This window comes from Lolium rigidum, chromosome 7 (genome assembly GCF_022539505.1).
Source record: "Lolium rigidum isolate FL_2022 chromosome 7, APGP_CSIRO_Lrig_0.1, whole genome shotgun sequence".
In the NCBI taxonomy this organism is placed as follows: domain Eukaryota; kingdom Viridiplantae; phylum Streptophyta; class Magnoliopsida; order Poales; family Poaceae; genus Lolium; species Lolium rigidum.
Window position 1 is genome coordinate 360,654,664 of NC_061514.1, and position 21,273 is coordinate 360,675,936.

Below are 21,273 nucleotides of genomic sequence, written 5' to 3' on the forward strand. Positions count from 1 at the left end.
GGTGTAAATGGTTCAACCCGAAAGACGGAGTACGAGTAGACCCGCAGTACGGAATGACTACAGTGGATTTCAAGAATCTTGGGTACGACACCGAACCATTCGTCCTAGCCAGTGAAGTGGCTCAGGTTTTTTATGTGAAGGATATGTCTAGCAAACCGAAAAAAAGAAAAGAAAGGCAAGAGGACACATCATACGATGATCCAAAGCGGCACATAGTTCTTTCAGGAAAAAGAAACATCGTGGGAGCGCTGACACTTATAGAAGCCGTTCGCGAAAGAAGAAGAAGGACGCCGACATTGTAACGGAGTTGTTATCTAGGGTGGAGGCTCTTGAGAGAAATCAGAGGGCACCTGATCAGCCGCTGTTTCTACAGGATCCACAAGCCGATGTTGCCCCATCTCAGCGAAGAAGGAGTGTCGGTTCCTCGCATCTTGATGGATGTGGAGGAAGCTACCCCGTGGATTATGTCACGGAGAAGACAGATTGCGAGCTACATATGTTAATCAGGACCGCGTCTGTTAAGGTGGCGGTCGGCTATGTGTACCCAAGTGAAGATGGAGCAATGCACCATCATATGCCCATTCCACCTGGTTGTGTTCGTGTCGGGGTGGATGAAGTTGTTTCGGGTTTTGAAAAAGTGGAGCTTGATATTCCTAGAGGTGAAGATGAGAGGACACTGGCCGATGTCAAGCACGGTTTCGCCCTATGGCCGAAGAAGTACGTCGTCCTTTTGCAAAGGCCTCCGACTCCTACACATGAGCAGCAAATGCCATCGACTCCTCCTGGTGGCAGTCCTGATGAGCAGCCAAGTCCACACCTACCTGAGAGGGACCCCAGCGTGAGTCCACCATCTCGAGATCCTCCGCGTAAGACAGCGTCCGTTAAGCGGAACGGTACGCCACCTAGGAAGAAAGCTAGAAAGGAGAAACAACCGCCGCCTACCGAGAAGTTACCTTGGGAAAAAACTCCGGAGGAAAACGCGGAGGCCGTTCAGGCCGAGGTGAAGAAATTTTTGCACCGAAAGTGCCGGAGATACCTTTCGAGAAGACACTAGATCGGGAGAAAGTTGTGCGTACCGTTGACAATCTATATGACCCTGTACCATCGCCGCCATCCGACTATGTGCGTTCTATTGAAAGGTCGTATGACAAGATGATCGAGGCGACAAAACCCGTTCAATCGGGTATCGGGGAGATAAAAGGGATACACAGTGTCTACCAGCTCGGACAACAACCCGTTCAATCGGTCGCCCCTCTCAAGGTGTTTGACGGGAAGACCGTTCAAAGTTCTCGACAAGACGCAACTGATTACGCCTTAGCTGAACGAGCGTATCAGTTTGTTCAACGGAAAGATTTGGTCGAGAATGTCAGGAAGTTACCAACAAGTATGCGTAACTTGCATTCGTGGTACCTTAAGGCCTCAAAGGAAGGGATCGAGACTATCATGGTGCGAGTTAGGGAAGAGCACTACTTCCAGGAGTACTTGTGTGAACGTTGACTTCGCCGAACTCTTTCAGTTATACAATCTCCGGGCCCTCGACAAATCAATCATCAGTTGCTATTGTCCGTAAGTGATTTATTTATTTAATTTGAGAAGTCGTTCATTGTCCGCAGATTATAATCTTTTGTGCGCTATATTATGCAGATCGAAGATGCTCGAATGCAAAAGGGACGATATCACGGACATTGGGTTCATTGACCCGAACACAATGCATGTCAAAACCATAGAGAATCCCCTCTATAACAAGGATACACCGCAGACTTTGCTAAGGTTTTTGAAGCGACAACGTGACAAAAAGCTAATACTTTGGCCTTACAACTTCGAGTGAGTCTTACTTGTCTTATAACACATTATATTTTGCTCACCGTATGTCAAAATTTTAACTAATGACTTATATATATGACACTACATATTGAAACGTGCGTAGGTTTCACTTTATTCTTCTCGTCATCAATTTGGAAATCGGAGAAGTTGAAGTCTTGGACTCACTAAGCAAAAAAAGGATCTATACTTGTCTTGTTTTTTAATGCTCGGAAGGTAATTTTAATTCTTATCGGTTTGTTTCGTTAATTTTGTCGAGCAGCGTATGACTCTTTTATGCATTTTCTTTTGTCGAGCAGCGTATGGCAAACTTTCATCAAGGAAGATACGTCCCGTGAATGGACACCGAAGCTGCGATGGCGTGCGAAAGTAAGTAGTACTACCTAGGTCCACACACCTTTTAATTATCATACTTGACTATTGTTTGATTGAATTATATTCTTGTAAAGAAATGCCCGCAACAACCTCCGGGGACCGATCTCTGTGGATTCTTCGTTTGCGAGTACATCCGCAGAATTGTCAACGAGAGAACGAATAATGAAAGAAATAAAGAGGTACAAAAACAATCTTCACAAATTTGTTTTGTTATCATAAGTTGTAATGAGTTTCAGTAATAGTTGTTTCATGTATTCATTTGTATCTTATTCTTTTATAGTTGGCAAGAAAGCGGAACAAGCTCTCAATCGATGACCGCTTCATAGCAATAGGCGAGGAATTGGCGGGATTTTTCCTTCGGGACGTCATACCACAACTCGCAGAGCACCACTATGAATGAAGATGTACATGTTACATATATAGTTGACTCGAAGAGTACCACTATGCTACATGTAATAGACATATATAGAGTACGCCTCGGAGAGCACCACTATGCATGAAGATCGATCTTCATGCATAGTGCTACTTAATTTGCGATCTCATGCAATAACATGTGTGTTATATTATATGCACCAACTTGCTATGCATCATCTTGATCTTCATGTACTACCTAAACCCAAACGCGTTTCTGGTGCATCGACGCGATATGAATCAAACCGATATCCCTAAACCTCTCCAAAACCCTAAAAAGCCAATTCTGCCGCCGCGGCGAGATTTGGGCAAATTCCCTGCCGCGGGGGAACCTTTGGTACCGGTTCGTATTACCAACCGGTACCAAAGATCCTTAGCCCTGAGCTCTCCCGGTGGCCCACGTGGAGGCCCGTTTTATACCGGTTCGTAAGCAACCGGTACGAAAGGGGGGGGGGCTTTAGTGCCGAATAATTTGTACCGGTTGCAAAACCGGTACGAATGCCCCTCTGGAACCGGTACGCATGAGAGATTTTCTACTAGTGACGGCATTTACAGTAGCTGATGTGTGGTCGGATCCGCATGCAGCAAACGGATGGAGTCCTCTTCGCCGCCATGGTGTCTACTGGCAGGGAGCCTTCTATCTCCATTGCGGCGTCGACTTCATCATGAGGTACTTACCATCATTCATTGTTACTCTCTCCGTCCTGAAAAGAATGTCTCAGCTTTATCTAGATATATGTATGTATCTAGACGTGTGTTTGAGTGTGTAGATACATAAGAATTTAGATAAAGTTGAGACATTCTTTTTCACACGGAGGGAGCATAAGAAGTTGTCTGCTCTTGTCTTTACTCCTTTACTCGAGTGTATGTGTTCAACTTAACCTGCAGCTTCTTACCGAGCGGCTTTTTTTTAGGTTGTCGTTCCTAAATGGAAACTATCTAGTGATCAAAACCCCAACACCGCATAATTTTTTTAGGAGATCAAGATCACATAATGATGAATCCGAGGAACCCCATGGGTACTTTGGAAAGTCGAAGCAAGGGATCTACTACACTGTTGTTCACGGCTACCAACTTTCAGTATGGGTATTGCAAGAAGCAACACATACAGGTTCATCCCTGGAGTGGGAGCTAAGGTACCAACGAGACCTTGAGACAACTTTTAAGGGATACTACAACAAACACCCTAGAGTAGATGTGGTTGGCAAGTCTTGGACCCTAGATCCCAATGAGGAAGATTCAAGTGAGAGAGGAGATAATGGATGGGACTCTAGTGATGACAACATCATTGACGAGCAAGAACAAGGGATAGACTGCAAGGACGGCCACATAAAATGCTACTACGGGATGGACTTTTTGGGTTATCACCCTCAAAAGGAAATTGTTTTCCTTGGCAGCCGTTACAAGGGATTTTCTTACTACTTAGGTAGCTCCAAACTGCAGTACTTGGGGTTACTTTATCCAAATGGAAAATACCATATTCCTATCAGGGCACCTACGCTTGAGTCATTTGTCTATACACCTTGCGTTGATGATTTGCTTCCTACTCACAATGATCTGTGATGAAACCCTTGATCTTGCAGCTGAACTAACAGGTCGCAGAATCATCTACCCTTAGGGTGGTGTTCTCGTGACAAACAGAGCTCTGCATGACAAGCTTGTCGAACTGATCTCAGCAGAGTACAAATAGCGCGATGTTGCACGGCTTCAAACACCAGAACAATTTTGTTTCGTTCGTAGCAATTTACCACGCTGGCCATCAAATTGTTTTGGCCTCGCCTTATTCAGATTACTATCAATTAATGTTCACCACAATATATTCATACGAAATCAATTATCACAGTTGTAAGTGCCAGAAGTGAACTCCTTAAGCAACTTCACCAAGAAGCTATACAGGCTCGAAGTTGCCTTGTGGAGGTATCCAAACTACTTCCAAAGCTATACAATCTTTGGCCATGACAGTCTCTGAATCTGCTGGATAACCGTGATGGTCGCATGCATGGTTGAACAGTGTCCACGCAGTTCCGGTGCTGAATTAAGCAAAGGTTGCAACGGGGGAGAAACGAAATCTGTCGGACAGATCTGACAGCGCTGCACCGCGTGAACATGTTTGGTCACCAATTCAACACCGAAGAAAAAGACACCCTGAAAATGCGAAATCAGCAGCTTGTAAGCATGATTAGCATAGCAGCTTCCCATCACTAGGACGAGCTTAGCACTGTCTGAACATTAATCTCTTCGCTTCCCTCGTGACACGTACTCTCTGCCTGCCCGCCAGTTCAGCGGACTGATGACTTGATGTTATCTTCTTGTTGTAACCTATGTTGACTTTGATGTGGGCATAAGAGGGGCTACTGTGATCGATCAGATATTTCTGCGTCCAAGAAGTCGCAGTTACGTATGCGTCTTCGGTGTAGTTATGCAAGCTAGCAGGGTGAAATAGTACGTCAGGCATGAAGGGCTCTGTCAACTGTCATGATTTGAAATGCTGTCTGTTACTTGCCTCAGGAACCGCCCATGCTTGCCCGGAGTCAACTATTCCGGCAAATCCTGCATGGTTAACGAATGGAAATGATATGATTAATGACTTGGATGATGCACAAGTGGCCAATTGGATGAGATTCAGACACGGTTGAAATGCATTATACGGGACGAGCTAGCTAGTCCCATTCATAGTTTAAAATAGCCGGTTAACTCATTTAGCCGCGATTTTTTTTTGGAGGCCATAAAAGGCTATAGCCGAGTTATAGAGGGCTATTCCATTTAGTCTTTTTTCAAGAATTTGGAATATTCCAGTCACATCTTACCAAAAGAAGAGGAAAATTATGACTCAATCACGATCCGTGATACAACTTATTTAACTTTTCAAGGCAAACACGTATTCAATTATTCAGTTCACAAGTTTTATCTAATTATATTGAACACAAATTCGAAAAACCAGAAATAAAAATAGAAAATAGAAAATAAATTCAAAGTGCATGAGGTTTAGAGGCTAATTTAGAGGCTAAATAGGGCTATAGCCGGCTTTTGGCGGGTTTTTCTCATATAGCTTATAAATGGCATTGCCACAGCGGGGCAGGTCTCCTGAAAGGCTATAGCCAGGCTATATCCGGCTATTTAAAACTTTATCTTGACCGAGAGATTTTAGTAGCAAATGCTCAGAAGCATACGTACTGATCAACTGCCATTTGTGCTATGAGACTCAAAGTATATCATCACCTTTTTCCTACGAAAATTCAGACGATCAATTAATAATCGTCAATAGTACAAAGAGTTCAAAAGGCAACAAAAATTACAAATAGATTCTTGGACCACCTAGCGAAGTCTACAAGCACTAGACCGGACCGAAGACGCGCCATATACTTCATTCAATTCAATTAATAAAAAGGGTACTCAAAATACTTCAAATGCGCAATAAATAGGCCAATTCGGCAGTTCTTTGTTTATTTCTCGTGGAGTAAAAAACTTCTCATCAATACAAGTCAAGGTAATGACCCCCCGGCCCCAGATTTCCATATAAAGGATATCGGAGGCAGGGCGGACCGGCAGTGTCATCATAAAGGCAGACGAAACCCTAGATTGGTTTTTTTTGGATCACCTCCTCTCTGTCATGTACGTACCTCCTCAACTATATCATCACTTTAACACCAGAAAAACACACAATTAGAAAGCTGGGTGAGAACTTTGTCCAGTGGCGATTATGCTGGTTAACAACAAGGGGCACTATGCTAGAGTTGTCAGCCAATGTAGGTAGTGGTGGAGCCATGTTTTTTTTCTTGGGTAGTCATGCTTTGTCTTTGATGAAGTTCTCTAGATTTTTTTTGGGCTTTCTTAACTCTTCGTACTACTTTGCAATTTGGTTGGGTAGTCTGACCACCCTGTAGCTACGCCCCTGAATATACTTAAGCAGAAAACAAGTATAGCAGCATCGTGAATAATTCTGAATTTTAAATCAGGGTGTCTTTTACATCTATAAATTTTAAAGTTAACCTCCATACTTTCCGTAGCACTAAATTACGCACTATCGATCAAGGCATGCATGTATGGAACGGAATCTAGTGTTCTGTCTGCGCCAGCGCGGTACCAACTTCACACATCATGTCCAATAAGATACACCGCCAGAAATATAATGTTCTTGCCATCTAATTCCAGGCCATATATGTGCAGGCATAAACAAATATATGCATCCAAGGAGCAAGTATACGATATGCATGGGCCATGCATCGCGGTGTGAGGTGATTTGCAAATTTATAATGTTTCCGGCCATCTACTCTTGCTAACTATCCAGGTCACAACGGCACACAACCACACGCACAACATCCTGGCCAGTGACAAATATTTATATGGCGGAGCAGATAGATCGGTATTATGCAGCCAAGGCTCCATCAGCTTGTATATAGGTTGATTCTGCTGCGCTCTAACCATAGACACCAAACAGAAAATACAGGAGAGCGTCAGTACAGCTATCACCAGATGAATGTTCTAGCTAACGCACATTTTCAGAACATGTGCTGCTGATTCTGATAGGAATAGTCCCGAAATTAATTATATTACAATTTTTGTTAAGTTGTATGGTGTCGGCGTACTAAGTTACAGACCTTTCGAAAACAGCATTCTTTCAGACTGTTCATTGTAAACTTGTAATTTCTTCCCAAGCTATATTTTTGGTACGTGATTTGGGGACGCGTGCGTCCTTTACATGCAAATATTTTTATCCAAATTTCCGTGTTCTAGCACAGAATCAGATTCGGTGATGATAGACTACTATAGTACTATATACGCGCATGTCCTATACAAACCAGCTGGTAAATGTTACTATAGGCTCAGGAGTTCAACTCCTTTTTTTACCTTGTCGATATCATGCATGGCGTTCCAATGTGGCAATCTCTGACCCCTGAACAAGTGTACTCACCTTTTCTGTGGGGAGTAGAAAACACGATCACATCCGCGTAAAGCGCAGCTAGCAAGAGACGAAGTTAGAGTTGCCTTGGCTAGCCAGCCAGCTCGGCATTAATCTACAGTCACTACGGGAAAAACGCTCGTTGCCGTGCAACCATATTTTGCCGTGTGCTCGCGCACGGCAAAGAATACTTTGCCGTGCGACGTAAACAGAAAACGCACGGCAACGACCAACGCACGGCAAAGAGGACCTACGGCGCACGGCAAAGATAAAGCGCACGGCAAAGCCTCAGAAAAGCGCACGGCAATGAAAGAAGGCACGGCAAAGAGAGGAAGGCGTTGCCGTGAGATATCCTTTGCCGTGGGCCAGGCCCTGCCGCACGGCACAGGCTTCTTTGCCGTGCGCTGTGCACAGGATCGCACGGCAAAGGCTGCTTTGCCGTGCACATTTTCCTTTGCCGTGTGCCTTGTGGTATTTTCTCCTTTTTCTTTCTATATTGTACTTATTTTAATGCTTATATTTTATTCTTGAAATATGACAAGTACCACATCTTGATTAATGAATGTTTATATTATATTTTTGCAATACGACAAGTACTCTAAGTCGTTACTCCCCTCCAACATATCAGGGTTTCGGCGTAAACAAACCGCGTTCGGGGAATCTTCCAAGTGCTATCGCTCGAAAGAGAGGAATGCCACACAGCCTTGCACCATTTGGTGAATCACACCTTCCAACACACTTTCACACATATCCTAGGTCCACATGCAAGTGTTGGTGGCATTCCGGTGCTCCGGCGGTCGTTCCCCCCCGAAAACGGCGGTCTGCGTGCATCGGGGGGTCTACCCCCCTAGATTTCACCGCGCGAGGTTCCACCAACATACTTTTTGATAGGTTTAGTTTTGTTTAGGCCATATACACATGTAAAGGTAGGTTTGGCACACTTTGGCACATTGTAGCCACCGGTATACCCGCAGCGGGACACTTCAGCCTACAAGTCGAGGAATCTTCCAAGTGTTGTCGCCCGAAAGAGAGGAATCTCACACATGGGAGCAATGCCTTGCACCATTTGGTGAATCACACCTTCCAACACACTTTCACACATATCCTAGGTCCACATGCAAGTGGTGGTGGCATTCCGGTGCTCCGGCGGTAGTTCCCCCCCGAAAACGGCGGTCTGCGTGCCTCGGGGGGTCTACCCCCCTAGATTTCACCGCACGAGGTTCCACCAACATACTTTTTGATAGGTTTAGTTTTGTTTAGGCCATATACACATGTAAAGGTAGGTTTGGCACACTTTGGCACATTGTAGCCACCGGTATACCCGCAGCGGGACACTTCAGCCTACAAGTCGAGGAATCTTCCAAGTGCTGTCGCCCGAAAGAGAGGAATCTCACACATGGGAGCAATGCCTTGCACCATTTGGTGAATCACACCTTCCAACACACTTTCACACATATCCTAGGTCCACATGCAAGTGTTGGTGGCATTCCGGTGCTCCGGCGGTAGTTCCCCCCCGAAAACGGCGGTCTGCGTGCCTCGGGGGGTCTACCCCCCTAGATTTTCTCTCGACGCAGGGCAAAGGTGCCTTTGCCGGCCGGATCTTTGCCGTGTGTTCTTTGCCGTGCAAGGCCGCACGGCAAAGCCTTTGCCGAGATGATTTGGGCCTTTGCCGTGTGATATTGGGGCACGGCAAAGAACAGTTCTCCCGTAGTGAGTATCTAGCGCACCATTTGCTCGATCTTTGGCCGGACATGAGTCGCGATGTCTACACTCGCAATTTTCAAACCGTTTCATCAGGTACCCCTCTAAATTAACAATCAAATCCGCAGACCCCTCCCTGAGTTAAAATACACAATGATGATTCAGGGGATTTGAATACGTTAAACGTCAATGTTAGGACGAAGCAGGCAAGACCAGGTGACCTCACGGAGATCTTTCCAGGCCACAATGCTGATGATCGATCGATCTGCAGGGTCGGCATATCCCCTTCGCTGCGCATAAAGAAGGAAGCTGCTGCACCTAGATTATTGGAGGCTCAGGGACACGTACGTACGCGTGTGATCGTCGTGTTATGGCAGCTACTCCCTGTCAGTCTCCACTCCTTGCGTATTATAGGTCAAATGGACAACGTGAGCACACTCCGTTTTCGGGCAGGGAACCCTAATCCTGCGCCACGTGACCCCCCAATCGGGTATTAGGGGAATAGTTAAGAACTTCTTCGTGCCTGACCGGTTAATGCTTGTTAATTTGGGCGTGTGTTAGCTTGAAAATTAAACTGCATGAAAGGAGGCTGGTGTCGTGTCTCCATGGCGAGAGACATGGGGGGCATACGTGCGGCCATAGACTAATTGGGATTATGTTGCCAAATCTAGCTATCTGGCTAGGTTATCGCTCTGTGCTCCACCTGATTAAGCAGCTGGGTGAGTTAGGGTAGGTTGATTTTTTTTTAAAACGGAGGCAAAAGCTTTGCCTCAATCTATTAATTAAGAAGAAGTTTTTGGACAAGATAGTCCTTACAAATCGGTATAAAACCTCGGAACAAAGGGATCACTCTCCCGGCAAAATATCCCTAAGGTGTTTTCCTCCCGCGGAAGCCCACAAGCGGGTTTCAGTCTTAACATTTTGTAGAATAACCACATGTGGGGCATGCTTGTTGCGAAAAACTCTTGCATTCCTCTCATTCCAAATTTCCCAAAGGACAAGCAAGGAGATGGAGGCCACGGCTTTGCGACTAGGAACGACATTAGTGGTCATATAGTCCCACCAAGACTTGATAGAAAGACCCGCCCATTGGTTTGGTTGAATGTTGGAAGGCCAAGCCAATCCCGCACGGAGCACCAAAGCCGCACGTCGAACCGACAATGGATGAAAAGATGACTAACCGACTCCATCACTTGCTTACATAGGGGACACAACCCGCAATTTGGCCACCCCCTCTTTTGTAGCCGGTCCGCGGTCCAAATCCTATTTTGAGTGAGTAGCCATGCGAAGAACTTGACCTTAGGAGGAGCCCGAACCTTCCACACCGACTTGTGAAGGGAGGAGAAAGTGGAGCCCAAGAATTGTAATTGGTAGGCCGACTTGGCCGAGTATTGGCCATTGGCCGTGAGCTTCCAAGAAATATCATCGGGGACCTCGTCATGTAGATGCACATCTTGAAGTTTTACCCATAAACCCACAAATTGTGTGAGATGGTCCGTGGTGAAGCTCTCATCAAGGTTGATCATGTGCACCCAAGCATTATCTTCCAATGCTTTGTTGACATTTCAAGCTTTCCTTTTCGAAGAAGCAAAGATGAGCGGAGCTATGTCCATGGACTTCCTCCCATCGAGCCAAGGGGCTTCCCAAAAAGGAGTCTTGCGACCATCACCAATGGTACTGGTGGTTGCGGTGTAGAAGATTTCCATTTCCTCTTTGGAACATGGGTTTTTGAAGCCCCCCAAATTTTAGATCTATCTTTCCACTCAAGCCAAGACCTTTATGTGCGAATACTCTGCGTGTATGTCCAGGCGTATCTGTCAGACTGTCACGGTATCAATGACAATGACAGTGGAAGCTCCGAGAGAGTGTGATCTCACTGGTCGTACTCTCACTATAATTTCCGTAATAACATATAGCGACCAATGTATGGATAGGTTAAAGTACTCGGGTCGATCGCTGGAAGCATCCGCAAGCACTGCTCGCTGGCACTTCCCACGTGTGCTGGAGGTGCGTTGTCGTAGTTACGCTCTGCTAATTAATCTAATGCTACATCGGGTTTGATCAATTGGCACGTCCAATTGTGCAAACCTCAATTAAGCGCAAGCATGTACTTGACTGAAACAGTGATAGGTGATGTACTAGATCATTGATCATATTGCATGCAGACCTATGCTCCTCAGTTAAGTCTGAGAAGGACAGTTGTGCCAAACTAGTCTGAAGAAGCACTGTTCTATTGGACGCAGGGTCATTCTCATGACATGAGTAAATTATGTTTGCATTTGGAATTAGTGAGCTCCAAAAGTCGAATCCGTACCGTTAGTGGAGCGACCTGCATACTAATTCTTTTGCCTAATTTGGACTTGGTACTCTCTCCTCCCCAAATTAGGATGCTTATAGTTTTTAGTCAAAGTAAAAAAAAAATTAAAGTTTGAGCAACTATATACAAAAATCAACATCTAAAATTTTAGATGCACATAATGTGAAAATATATTCATGATGGTTCTAAAATATTAATTTAGAATTATAAATATTGATACTTTTTTCTATATAGTTGGTCATTGACAGATTAATTTTATCCAAATATTATAGGCATCCTATTTTAGGATAGAGGAAGTAACTCTTCTTGCTTAAACTAATTAAGGTGAGTGCCTTAGTTGGGAGATCTTAGACTATTCTGGCTAAACGGTGAGGTGTTAATGTAGTTGGGCAACAAACTTAATTAGTCTTACATTAGTATGAACAGGAAGCAAGCATTTTGTATGGATTGACTGTTTTGGTTGCGCGTTTGATGGAGTGGATGAGATTTTCTGCATTGTTAGGTTTCTTGTCGAAAGGGACAATTGAATTTTGTTTTTCTTCTCATTTCTTACGATAAGCTTCTATATTTGGTTAAAATTTTGTTTTTCTTCTCGTTTCTTCCGCTAACCCCTTCTTACATTTGTACTTATGTCCGCCAGCTAAACTGCGCACTGCTTTCATATGTGCTACTACTGAAGTAGCAATGCTCCAATAATAAACAAGACTAATGCTCAAGATTTCGTGTTGGAAAAAATTCTAAGATGGTCAAATTGACAGTTAGAGAAGAAATGTTAGACCATTGAAGTGTGCCCTCGTTTTGTACTCGCACTTACGGCCGGGTGGCTGGCTTTAATGTGTTTTGTGTTTGTGTCGAGCAATTATTGTGATGCCTACAAGGTCAACTGATATGGACAACTGAAGCTCGGTTTGCAGACACAAGTCAGTAAGACCATGTACAATAAGGTACAGTCAGCTGGCTATAAGAGATACACCTCCGATTCAAAGAATAAGGCGTCCTCGTTTTACGTATTTTTCGTTTGACTAAGTATTACTTTAAATATAAATATTGTTTGTATAAAATTAACATCATTAGAAAGTGCTTTTCAATACGAATCCAACGATACTAATTACCTATAATGTAACTAAGATTTTGTTGCTCAATTTTTATGGTCAAAGTTCGTCTTGGAATACGCGTGCGCCTTATTCCTTGGGACGGAGGTAGTAAAATACTATAAGTTTGCTTAGTTGGAGGAGAGAGATTAGAAGAGAGAAGAGAAGTGAGCTCTTATCTAATAGCCAGTTCTAGCACGTGCTCCTAGGCACTATGTGAAACTAAAAGGTGGACCATGTATTGTAAAAGTGTACTACACTTTTATAGTTTACTATTGTACCGTAGTACATGCTAGCTATAAGTTGACCATAGATGATGTGACAAATTGTTATAGCCGGTTGCCGGCTACACTATTGTTCTTGCTCTAAGGATGAAAGCTTACCAACTGTGCTTTCGCTGTGATTCATGGCACTCAAATTCTGGAGTTAAATTTAAATTTCACCCAGTTAATCAGACTCTTCGACTACTACGAGTACTTTTTATATAAGTATACTACTACTTAATACTTCCTCCGTTATTAAAAGAGTGTACTTCTGGATTCTTTAAGGCATATTAAGTATTTTAAATTAGAAAGTGTCAACCACCATCTCTCACCTCTTTAATTTCTCCTTATTAAGTGAGCTAAGTGCATGTAGAAAAAAATACCATGTGCTAAATGTTATTGGTCTTGATTCCCGTGTGATGAGAAAGAAATATGTTTTCCTACTTCAAATGCATTGAAAAGAGATAAGTACATTTTTCTGTAGATAAATTTTAAACCTAGTTATCCACTTATTTGACAATGGATGGAGTATATATTAATACATTATTCGTTGCAGTAAAGCTAGAGCAAAAAACAAAACCAGGGTCCAATTTCACACATACGCATATACATTCACTCCTATGAACACACGCACATCATACTCCTATGAGCACCTCCGGATTTGAACTCTGGTGGGGTGGGATGCCAGTGCCCTCTCAATTAACCATCCAGCCACATGTTGGTTTTCAATTTGACCTAATTAATCAGACGCGCTCTTGTACTAGTGCATTTTCTTTTACTATCGGCATGAATCGTTCATGCCTGACTTTTTTTGAGCAAAGCATATATGTTAATATCACGAAGATAGAAATTACAACTAACCTCTACAACAACGCAGTGCCCTAATGGCAATACGGATACACACAACTAAAAAAGTAAAGAAGAACTACATAAAAAAGTTCCGCTATAATGATGTATTCCTTGTAGCAACGGACAAAACACCACCAAGACAGCACCGGAAATTCTCTTCTCAAAAAGCGACGCCTCCAAAAAGGAAATAGTGCCGTGACATGTGGCGTTGTTGTCTCCGCAACGGCGTGGTGGCTTTGCGGTGTGAGGCGTATCCGTGGTGGAGGAAGGGGCTGCTCTCGGCGACCACCAACTGCGGCTCGGCTGGTGGTAGTGGTGGCCAGAGGCTGGTGCGGGGAAGGGCGGCTCCTGGCGCCGTGACGTGGCTGGGGCTGAGTGGGACATATATGGGCTCGATCTAGGCCAGTCTGGGCCTGATCTGGGCCATGGGCTTCGGCCGATGGCGCGTGCTAGTGGCACCTCGATGATACTGGCAGGAGGTTGGGCAGCACATGCCTCTCCCTGTCTGTCGCGTGCCTAGAGAGCCTGATTTGTGCTAGGTGAGCCTAGGTCCATCGGCTACCGTGTGCTAGGTGCGGCTTGTGGATGGTGTGGAGGTGTCGCGTCCATCTTTATCATTGCCGTCACATTCGCCCTCACCTCTTGTTCAAGATGTTGGACTAGTTGTAGTGGTGCTTGCAGCTTTGGGTTCGAGCCACGAAGTCAGGGTGGCGACCCTGGAAGGTGGAGCGCGCGCCCGGCTCTCCGGCGAGCGACATTGTGGTGGTGGTGGTTCATCACTTTGGCTGCATGGGTGGCGAGGAGTGGACGATGGGGGACCTTGGGTTCGTCGGTGTTTCGGTAGTGGAGGCTCCCGAAGCGTGTCTTGGAGGCTTGGTTTGTTGGTGACAGGTTGACCATGGTACCTCGGTGTGGTGAGGTTGTGATTTCGGACGAAAGTCTAGCGCTTCAGCGCCACCAGCAACGGCACGTGCGGGTTTCATGTCCCTCTCGGGGGAGTCGCTGTGGTCACCTCCCTCTGCCAGGGCTCGGGGTGAAAACCCTTGACCGTTCGGTCTCGGAAACGGCGACACTTAGCATCGTTTCCCTCTAGAGGGCGTTGTCGTGGAGCCAAGGTTACCCTTGGTCACGGATCATCGTCATCGTCGGGCAAGTTCAGATCCTATCTCGAAGCCCTTCGGTGCCTTCTATCTTTTACACGTGACTGAGGTGTCACTGCGCCGTCCTTGATGTCTTCTAGCAGGATCTGCGCTCCACAGACCGGAGCGACAGAACATGTCGTTCTCTCCAGTGACAACTTGGTGGGTGCGGTGCGGCGATGTCCGGTGGTACCACAAGGAGGCTTAGTGTCACTTGTAGTCTGCATTCAAGAGTGCTTTTTTGGGGTGTAGCTACTCCTATTTTTTCTTTTATCTTTGCTTTTCTTGTTGTAAGAGGGTTCCCTCTCCCCATACTACGAGTGAAAGGGAAAATGTAAAGATTACCACTAAAGCAGCCCAAGCGAGACTGACTATATCCATGTGAATTATGTCTTCTAAAATAAAGAGGCAATAATATTGGATTTCAAATAATCATAGTGGAATCCCGAAGTAAAAGTAAAGCTTCCCCGCCTGGCAAGAGTGAAACTCTCTCCTTGACGTATTGATGGTTCCATCCTCTCTTAGTCTTGGCTCTGCCTCGTACTACCTTTGCTCCTAACTACCTAACGCCGAGCTAAGTGCCCTCCTTTCCATCTCCGTCTTAGTAGAGCTTCCACCTCCTTTCAGTTGAAAAGCCAGTTCTTCCGAGCGGGAAGTCTTATGAATCTTAATTGTCACTTCTTTATTTTATGAGGGGTTTATGTTTAATTATTTTGTTGTTGTTTGTCTGGTTGCTAGGAGCTATTAGAGGAAAGAGTTTTTGAGGTCTGATAGGGTCCTTATTTTGTTCGCTAGCCTTTGATCCAAGACTGTGATCTATTGATTCAACCTTGACCCCAGGGGTCTCCTCTCCCCAACTACACTAGGCTCAAGGTGGAATAACGAAAGGAGGGTGCGTGCGATAGCTATGACAGAAGGGGCTTCTTGTTCTCACTTCTATTTGTCTCTGATTTATCTCCTAAAGAAAGCCCTTGTTCCCCACTTTCTATCGGTTCAGCCATGTGACTTTATTTATAAAGCGGAGCGAAAGCCTATTTCGAGGAGAACGAAATAGTACACAAGCTTCATCGTTGCCCTGATCATAGATCTTAGATTTTCACCATAGAGCAAGTCCGCGCCCACAGAATAATCCCTTCAACAAGACCATTGCCAGGCACAAGCAATATACTAATGGCAAACCTTGGATTTTCACCATGGAAGTCTAGACTCTAAACTTCTCATGTACTCTCTCACCCCCACTTGCCATTGCTGCTGCTCCAAGTTACGAATCACCAAACCAATTTCTCATCGTCACGAGTACTTGAACCACCATTACTAGTGCTCACATCTTGGCTTCCATATGTCATTCTGTTTGAGTGACTTCATCATGAAACCATGGACATGCCATGAAAGCAACATACTGCAGAGATTCACTACACTCCCTCTAAAGCTAGACGGCAAGAAAAAATAGTTGTGCGCGACCGATTCCCATCCGATCCGACTGTTATAAGGTGCACTAGGGAGTTCGCCGGTGTAGCCTTCCGTAACTCGACACTCCGGGCAGGTCAAAGAGGGAAAACATTATAAGGTCTTTGTCATGGTGCAAGAGCAATCCTACGACCGCCACGACTATTCGCAAGACCGACAAGCCCCCGCGCCGCCAGTCCACTCCCTGACGGACTGAATGTAGAGCAGAAGGCAGCTTCGCGCGAGCATAGGCCCTGAACATCCCTGAGACCCAGATCGATTCAGATACCACGACTGCCGGCGGCTCACCAGTGCCACTACGACGCCACTCCACTAGAGGAGGCCAGCCACCCCAATCCCCCACCGAACCTAGGCGAAGAGACACAGACCAGGCAAGGAGCCGGGCACCCGCGCCACCGCTCGTCATCATGGGATGACCCCGAGCACGTAGCCGACAAGGATCCCCCGCTTCATCACTGCAAGCCCCCCCACCCCAGGGACGAATCCATCAATCACGTATAGAGGGGGCAGAGAGACTTTGAGGGTGGCGAAGTGCACTTAGTTGTGCTACATATGTATGAAGAGATACTTCAGGAAAACAACATTGTTAGGAGGGGCTTAGCCCCTGCTCGTCCCCCTTCCCTCCGTCCCTGCCCCCCCCCGCCGCGCCCCTTGCCAAGCCCCACGCCCTACCGAGAGAAGGCGTCTTATTACTAGACATGGCGAGGGCATGGTGCTGGGCAAGGGGCCTTATTACTACGCATGGCGAGAGCGACATGAAAACCCTAGGTCGATCACTTATTACTAGACGTGTTCACCGGATTTGCATCTGTACACTCTGTTGGTTGTATTTTGTCTTGTTGTCGCTGTCGCTCCCCCTTTACACCCTCTGCTTGGGTTGTGCAAACTTTTTTGACATTTGTTTTCACTTTGCATATTTATGGACAAGGATTTTGTGCACATGGGAGTCAATGCTCCCTTCACTTTTGGATTTTCGAAAATTTCAGATTCTTACATTTCTCTGCTTTCAAGAATTATGACATTAAATATGTAGATATATGTGTATACGAGGATTGGAATCAAAAAAATCTCGTCAAAAAATACGTTATATTTTAGGAGATGCAAAAAAGACAAATTTCTGACAGTAAACTGACAAAATATACGTACAATTGACCTACTATTTATAGTCAAAAATTTGTCTTTTTAATGGGACTTTTTTAACTACACTCCTCGTGTCTAAATCTATCTACATATTTAGTACCATAATTTTTGAAAACATAAAAAAGCGAGGTTTTAAAAATTTTCAAAAATTCAAAAGTCCAAGGAGCACTGGTGCTCATGTGCACATGGTACTTTCCGCATATTTAACTAGCAATATCAGCAAGGAAAACCTCGCCTGCTTGGTTGTGGAGAGACACGAAGCACGAGTCAACAACAAGCCTTTTTGCGGCACACCACATCAGCAGGTGACACACCTGTGCACACCTGCGCAATTGTCAGCCACATGAGGGATCCATCCATCGTTTTACATGATCGATCATTCCAAGAAAACGAGCAAAATGTAGAATATAGTCACGTCGAAATCTACAGGATTCGCAGGCTGATATCGATGGTCCGATGGACGCGCGGGAGCAGCAGCGTGGTCTCGTGTTGGATTTGGAGCACATGCATATATGATACGCCGCCTCTCCTTTTTCAGATTTCACTTTGGTTTTCGCTACGGACCACGGCGAGATGGGCACGGCATGTGGCAGCTAGCGACGACGTACGGCGACAAAGGCAGTGCGGCGGCAGCGCTGGGCAGGAATTAAACGGAAAGCTGCGCGTACGGGAAGCGGGCCTCTGTCAGTTCTATCGCTGACCCGGCCGCTCCTCGTCCGGTTTGGCCCGTCGGAGCAGGGCGATTTACACAAAAATAACCCTTTGTTGCAACTATAGCACAGACTGATCATCCGGCGAAACTATTTCACCCATTTAATCCTTTTGTGTGACGTTCCTCAAGTCGGCGCCACACCTCACTGTATGGCGCCCATGTCCGCGGCGGCACTCTCCCAGCCTACGTGGCGGCACTCTCCCAGCCTACGTGGCGGCCTCGACGCTGAGCTGTTCTCTCATTCGACGTGGCAGGATGTGTGGCGCCGATGGGAGCGGCGCCATACATCCACTTATAATGGCCAAAACATACTGTAAGACAATTCTCCTGGGACTTAGTCGTTTTGGCGAGGCTGTATGTGTGGCGCACACGCCATGGGCGCCACACAGTGAGGTGTGGCGCCGGTGCCACGGGCGCCACACAAACAGCCGCGCCAAAACGGCTAAGGACTAAACTTCCGGAGCCCCTGGATGTTTTCCACATATAACTTGCAATGTGTGGCACCCGTGTCGTCGGCGCCACATTGTGATGTGTGGCGCCCATTGCGTCGGCGCCACACAATGACTTTTGCTAATCCATGAAATTTTGTACCTTATTTCAACAGTTTTTAATACAACAATAGCACTTTCAACAGCAATTTCATACACACATTATACACATAGCACACATCATAGCTCACATCATAGCACATCGATTCAAACAACACGTAGAAACAATAGACATGGTTCGAAATGACATAGAGTTCACAACACGATACTTATGAAGATAGAGTTCACAACAACACGTAGCAAATGCATCTATCTTCCGCGACGTCCCCTCCTCACGGGCTGCTTCCGGACGGCCAACCTTTTGCCGTGGCTCTTGTTGCTGCTCCTCCTCCTGCTCCTGCTGCTCCTCCTCCTCTGAAGATAACGGCTCATCGTTCCTCATCCTCCTCAATGATGATCTCCGCGGCGACGCCTCATCCTCTTCAATGACAACCTTCTTTCCTCGGTTGACATAATCGTTCGGAGTGTATCGGTTTGGAGCCTTGCCCCTTGGCTTCAACTTGTAAGAAGACCGTGTGGCTTGCTTCTTGCCTCGACTAATGCTTTGACTCAGAATGGTGTCGTCGTCAGGAATCTTCACAAACATGAACACATGAGATTACAAAAGTTGAAATTAGTAACCACATGTTTGACAGCAACAAAATAGTCCATACCTCCGCCTCTTCAGAAGAGGATGTAGCGATTTCGGCGTCGCGGCAACCTAGCAAGTTGGCTAACCTCCGCATCTTTCGTGCAGTGTTCTGCGTCATGGAAGTCATGGTTACAAAGCCACCCGAACATAATAGCTTACATTCAAAGTTGGTGATCATACCTTAACGAAATGCCGCAACGGTCCGACAAGCTTTTCATCTCTAAGGCTCTGATCCCAAACAACCTCGCACTCCTCAGCTGTTTTTTGGATCTCGGACCGTTGTGACAAACATATTATACACAATTTAAGCGAGCACATGCCAATGTAGATGATGTACTAGCTAATGAGAGAATACATTACCACGAAGTTCAGCTCGAAAGCAATAGAAGTCGATCTCCCTTTGCGAGCATAGATGTCGTGTTGACTTTGCGCAACCTCATCGAACTCGATGGGGTCATCCAAGATGTCGTCATCATACGCGGGTTTCACTAACTCGATACGCGTGCTTTGATGAAACCATTGGAGATAGTTGTTGAAAGCGGCCAAGTCGTGAGGCACAATCTCCACATGGCCATCATTCCGTATCGCTTCCAAACAGTGTTGGAACGCTGTGACGTGGCCGCTATGATGGATAGACCAATTTGTGATCTTCCTCTGCCGCTGCCTATCAAGCCTGCAAGAATCAAGAAGTTAGATTTTACCTCTTCAATCAAGAATCTTCCATCGCATGATTTCAGAAGTTTACCTATGAAGCGTGTGGTCCGTGTCTTGCCACTGAGGTGGGCACCCCTGATACAGCCCAAACTGTCTCATCACTCTGTGCGGCTGGTGGTATTCAACAAGCCACATGCATATGAGTGGGCAGCGCATACGCCAGAACCGCGCCTCCTCAAGGCACTTGGGGTTGAGGTCAGGCATCCCCGCGCCAATATGGTAGTAGGTACCATATGGCTCCCAATCCACCTGCAGCATACAAATATTTCAGAATTTACAACATGCCAGTAGAATTTATGAACTCGGATTGCAAAAGAGTGATCAGTTACCTGCTCAGCGGTAAGAGTGTCCAACTCCTCAGTGTAGTGCATGTACATGATCTTTGGATCGCTCGTCATCTCGGAGACATTGTCCCAAAGGTATGCCCAAGTGGGCTCCCGATCAAGGTTGTTCCGGTGATGATGCCATGGCCTCTCGTTGAGTATCCTGGGCCGCCCAACTGATAGGCGGTCCCAGCTCCATACGGAAAGTAGGAGCAAACATCCACCAATACCACCGCTCCCAGTCCTGTGACAAGTTTCGTCCAACTGCGTACATAAGAGACATTTGGTTAGTACTTTGTCTAGCACACTACTATAGAAGAATAGTACATACAACAAATCATCACCTGCCGGTAGAGGTAGGCAAGTGCCGCTGTTCCCCTACTCCACCGGTGCTCCAACACCTTAAGCGCCTTGAGCCAACACCAATGGGCCAGCTTCCCACCACTGTCAGGAAAGAGAGTCCTCGAAATCATGTACCACAAGTACACGCAGGTGTACGTCCTGATAGTGTCCCTGTTGGCCCCTTCCGGGCATTGTCCAAAGTTAAGCCAAATCCAATCGAAAGGTGCACCGGCGGGAGCTCTCTCCTTTGGATCTTCTGGCGGCGGAGGAGCCATGCCAATAAGGTTCTCCATCTGCTAGCGCCACCCATCAGAAGTTGTGTTCATACACAGTGGGTCGCCCTGAATAGGAAGTCCAAGTATCATGGAAACATCCTGAAGAGTAGGGGTCATCTCGCCGGCCCTCAAGTGGAAGGTGTGCGTCTCCGGCCTCCACCGGTCGACAAGGGCGGTGAGTGCCGCGGCGTTCATGTTAGACCCCCCACGGCTTACAAGTGATATGAACGGGAGAAGACCGGTAGGCTGGATGA

The 21,273-nt window shown here is 46.1% G+C and overlaps 1 protein-coding gene across 1 annotated transcript; it reads right to left on the bottom strand.

The window, feature by feature from the left end:
• Positions 1–4,495: 4,495 nt before the first annotated feature.
• Positions 4,496–21,037, bottom strand: LOC124673660. The gene is made up of 8 exons (XM_047209696.1): positions 20,747–21,037; positions 20,409–20,666; positions 20,111–20,154; positions 19,791–19,897; positions 5,111–5,157; positions 4,868–4,981; positions 4,695–4,752; positions 4,496–4,578 (listed from the first exon to the last, which is right to left on the bottom strand). The coding sequence occupies exons 1-8, from the start codon at positions 21,035–21,037 to the stop codon at positions 4,496–4,498; spliced, it is 1,002 nt and encodes a 333-aa protein (XP_047065652.1).
• Positions 21,038–21,273: the final 236 nt, after the last annotated feature.

Bases quoted from the DNA above. Each gene is read 5' to 3' on its own strand.
- LOC124673660 (XM_047209696.1), bottom strand. From the start codon at position 21,037: ATGGAGAACCTTATTGGCATGGCTCCTCCGCCGCCAGAAGATCCAAAG. The intron at 20,155-20,408 runs GTAACTGATCAC...GGGCTGTATCAG, and splicing joins ACACTCTTACCGCTGAGCAG to GGGTGCCCACCTCAGTGGCA. The intron at 4,579-4,694 runs GTCAGATCTGTC...GTTATCCAGCAG, and splicing joins TGTTCACGCGGTGCAGCGCT to ATTCAGAGACTGTCATGGCC.